Source organism: Ascaphus truei, chromosome 14 (genome assembly GCF_040206685.1).
Source record: "Ascaphus truei isolate aAscTru1 chromosome 14, aAscTru1.hap1, whole genome shotgun sequence".
Classification (NCBI taxonomy): Eukaryota; Metazoa; Chordata; class Amphibia; order Anura; family Ascaphidae; genus Ascaphus; species Ascaphus truei.
Window position 1 is genome coordinate 7,466,441 of NC_134496.1, and position 2,273 is coordinate 7,468,713.

Consider the following 2,273-nt stretch of genomic DNA (forward strand, 5'->3'; position numbering starts at 1 on the left):
ACAGCCACATTCATGTGTGCCACATCTTATATTAATGTACCACACATATCCTTTACCAAAAACAACACTTTTTGCAATATGACCACCTTCATGATAACCATTGTGAATGGTCATCTCATGATAGTTATGTACATTATGATACTGATATCACTACACAACATATGATTTTTATGTACAAATTTAATCTATTTATCCTCACGCATTACTGCAGGAACATAGTATGTTTTATGTAATTGAACTCAAAAGTTCTAAGTACACAGGCATGTACATTGTTATTACAACTATTTATGTTCACTTTCACACACACCTTTTGGGTTAAGGAAATGATGCTGTTAGGTACTCATAAATACAGAACATACAATAACTGTTTGTTCAATATTTACACATGTAAATGTAAAACTTATGTTATTGTTATATATAGTTGCCCCTGAAGGACATGTGTCACCTGAGACTGAACAAGTGTCTTCACCTGGGTCAGCCAGCTCAACACACCTAGAAGGTGAGTGTATCAGTTGGTGGCCATATAATATGTGCTCTTCTATATGTTATGTTGTCATGTTCATTATTTGTTTTGCACATCTTCTTTAAATAGGATTACTTAGTGTCAGTGAAAATGAAGTGTAAGGCAACTTGTATTGTGTTAGTGATGTTAACTATCATGTAGGAGTTGTGAGTTTACAGCAAGTTTTCAGTCACTCATATTTCATACTGAGTCCAAACATTATTCTTAAGTCAAGGTAGTTTTTAATGTGAGGTTATAAAACGTATGGAAACATGTTAGTTGTTACTTATGACACAGTACAATTACATAGTAACACAGCAGAGATTAACATGCCATTTAATAATGTGTACATTTATTTGTAGAACATGATGAAGAGGATTTTGATGATGATGATGATGATGATGATGCCGCCGCCGCCGCCGCCATAGACACACAAATACAAGCAAGTGACCATGAAGAGGTTCCAATTGAAACTGTTTTACCGCCAAATCGTCCAGCAAAAACCACATATGATGCAATTGTAGCTTCTGAGGGAAAAATTGTGGAAGCAGAAAATCGTCGCCATTCTGACCTGATGACAGTGCTGGAAAGGATGATTGCACTGCAGGAAGAAACAGTTTCACAATTGGCACATCTCCACAGAGTCTTCATTGAAGTGCCTAAACAGTTGCAAAAAATCAACACCTCATTCGAAGCATTAGTTGTTCAGCAAACACAAGCTAATTACTGGAGAATGACTAATGTACCACAATTCAACAGCTCACAGGCAGGATCTGTTCATGCAGGTCAGTTTTCACCACATGCTTCTGATATTCATTCACCAGGCCCAAATGTTACCAGTCAAGTAGCAGACATTGCTGTGCAGGTTCCTGACGACATCCTACCGCTGCCATCTGTACAAATTCAGCAGCTGACACCTACAAAGGAGGCCACAAAAAGAAAACACAAGCAGTTACTACTGACCAGTTTTTGGTCAAAAACAACAAAAGACACACATGAAACAGACCAACCATCACTTGTGCAGTGTCTACCAACTTGCTCACATGTGTCAGTGGGCACAAGCCCTGTCCGTGAACAGTCACTACCCAAAAGCCCTGTAGGTGAGTCACTGCCCAAAAGCCCTGTAGGTGAGTCGCTGCCCAAAAGCCCTGTAGGTGAGTCACTGGCCACAAGCCCTGTAGGTGAGTCACTGGCCACAAGCCCTGTAGGTGAACAGTCACTACCCAAAAGCCCTGTAGGTGAGTCACTGCCCAAAAGCCCTGTAGGTGAATCGCTGCCCAAAAGCCCTGTAGGTGAATCACTGCCCAAAAGCCCTGTAGGTGAGTCACTGGCCACAAGCCCTGCCCGTGAAGTGCCAGAGGCCACTCAAAGTGGCTCTGTTGTACCTAAAGTTGGTGGCAAAAGAAAAAGGAAAATTCAAGAGACAACAAGCAGGCCTGTTACTCGCTCGCAAAAAGAACAAAAAAAATAAATTTTAAAATTCACAAAATATGTCTTTGGCCTTGTTTTGTTGACTTCAGATTATCTAATTACTATTGTATGTATGCTGAAGACTGTGTTGTTTCCAAACTTTCAAGTATGTTCTTGTACACGTGAAGTTTTGGAAATGTTAACACTCCTAATTAATGAATAGTGTTATAAATATTTATGTTTTAATCGTCTGTTCAGTAATGGTCCACCAGGAGCCAGTTGCTAAGTTTAGAGAAGCTGCCATTGACTTTGCAGCAAAACATTGCTTTGGGTGTGTTAATTGATGTAATCATTGCATGTG

General features: G+C 39.8%; 1 protein-coding gene across 2 annotated transcripts; it reads left to right on the plus strand.

The window, feature by feature from the left end:
• The first annotated feature begins 374 nt into the window (after nucleotides 1-374).
• Nucleotides 375-2,065, plus strand: LOC142466250 (uncharacterized). Of its 2 annotated transcripts, XM_075571183.1 has the most exons (3): nucleotides 375-499; nucleotides 865-1,767; nucleotides 1,822-2,065. In XM_075571183.1, the coding sequence occupies exons 1-3, from the start codon at nucleotides 403-405 to the stop codon at nucleotides 1,971-1,973; spliced, it is 1,152 nt and encodes a 383-aa protein (XP_075427298.1). In that variant the 5' UTR covers nucleotides 375-402; the 3' UTR covers nucleotides 1,974-2,065. The 2 variants fall into 2 exon arrangements, with proteins under 2 accessions (XP_075427298.1, XP_075427297.1); XM_075571182.1 differs by having other exon boundaries at nucleotides 865-2,065.
• Nucleotides 2,066-2,273: the final 208 nt, after the last annotated feature.

Coding starts and splice junctions, on each gene's coding strand:
- LOC142466250 (XM_075571182.1), top strand. CDS start 403: ATGTTATTGTTATATATAGTTGCCCCTGAAGGACATGTGTCACCTGAG. Junction 500..864: donor CAGCTCAACACACCTAGAAG/GTGAGTGTATCA, acceptor ATTTATTTGTAG/AACATGATGAAGAGGATTTT.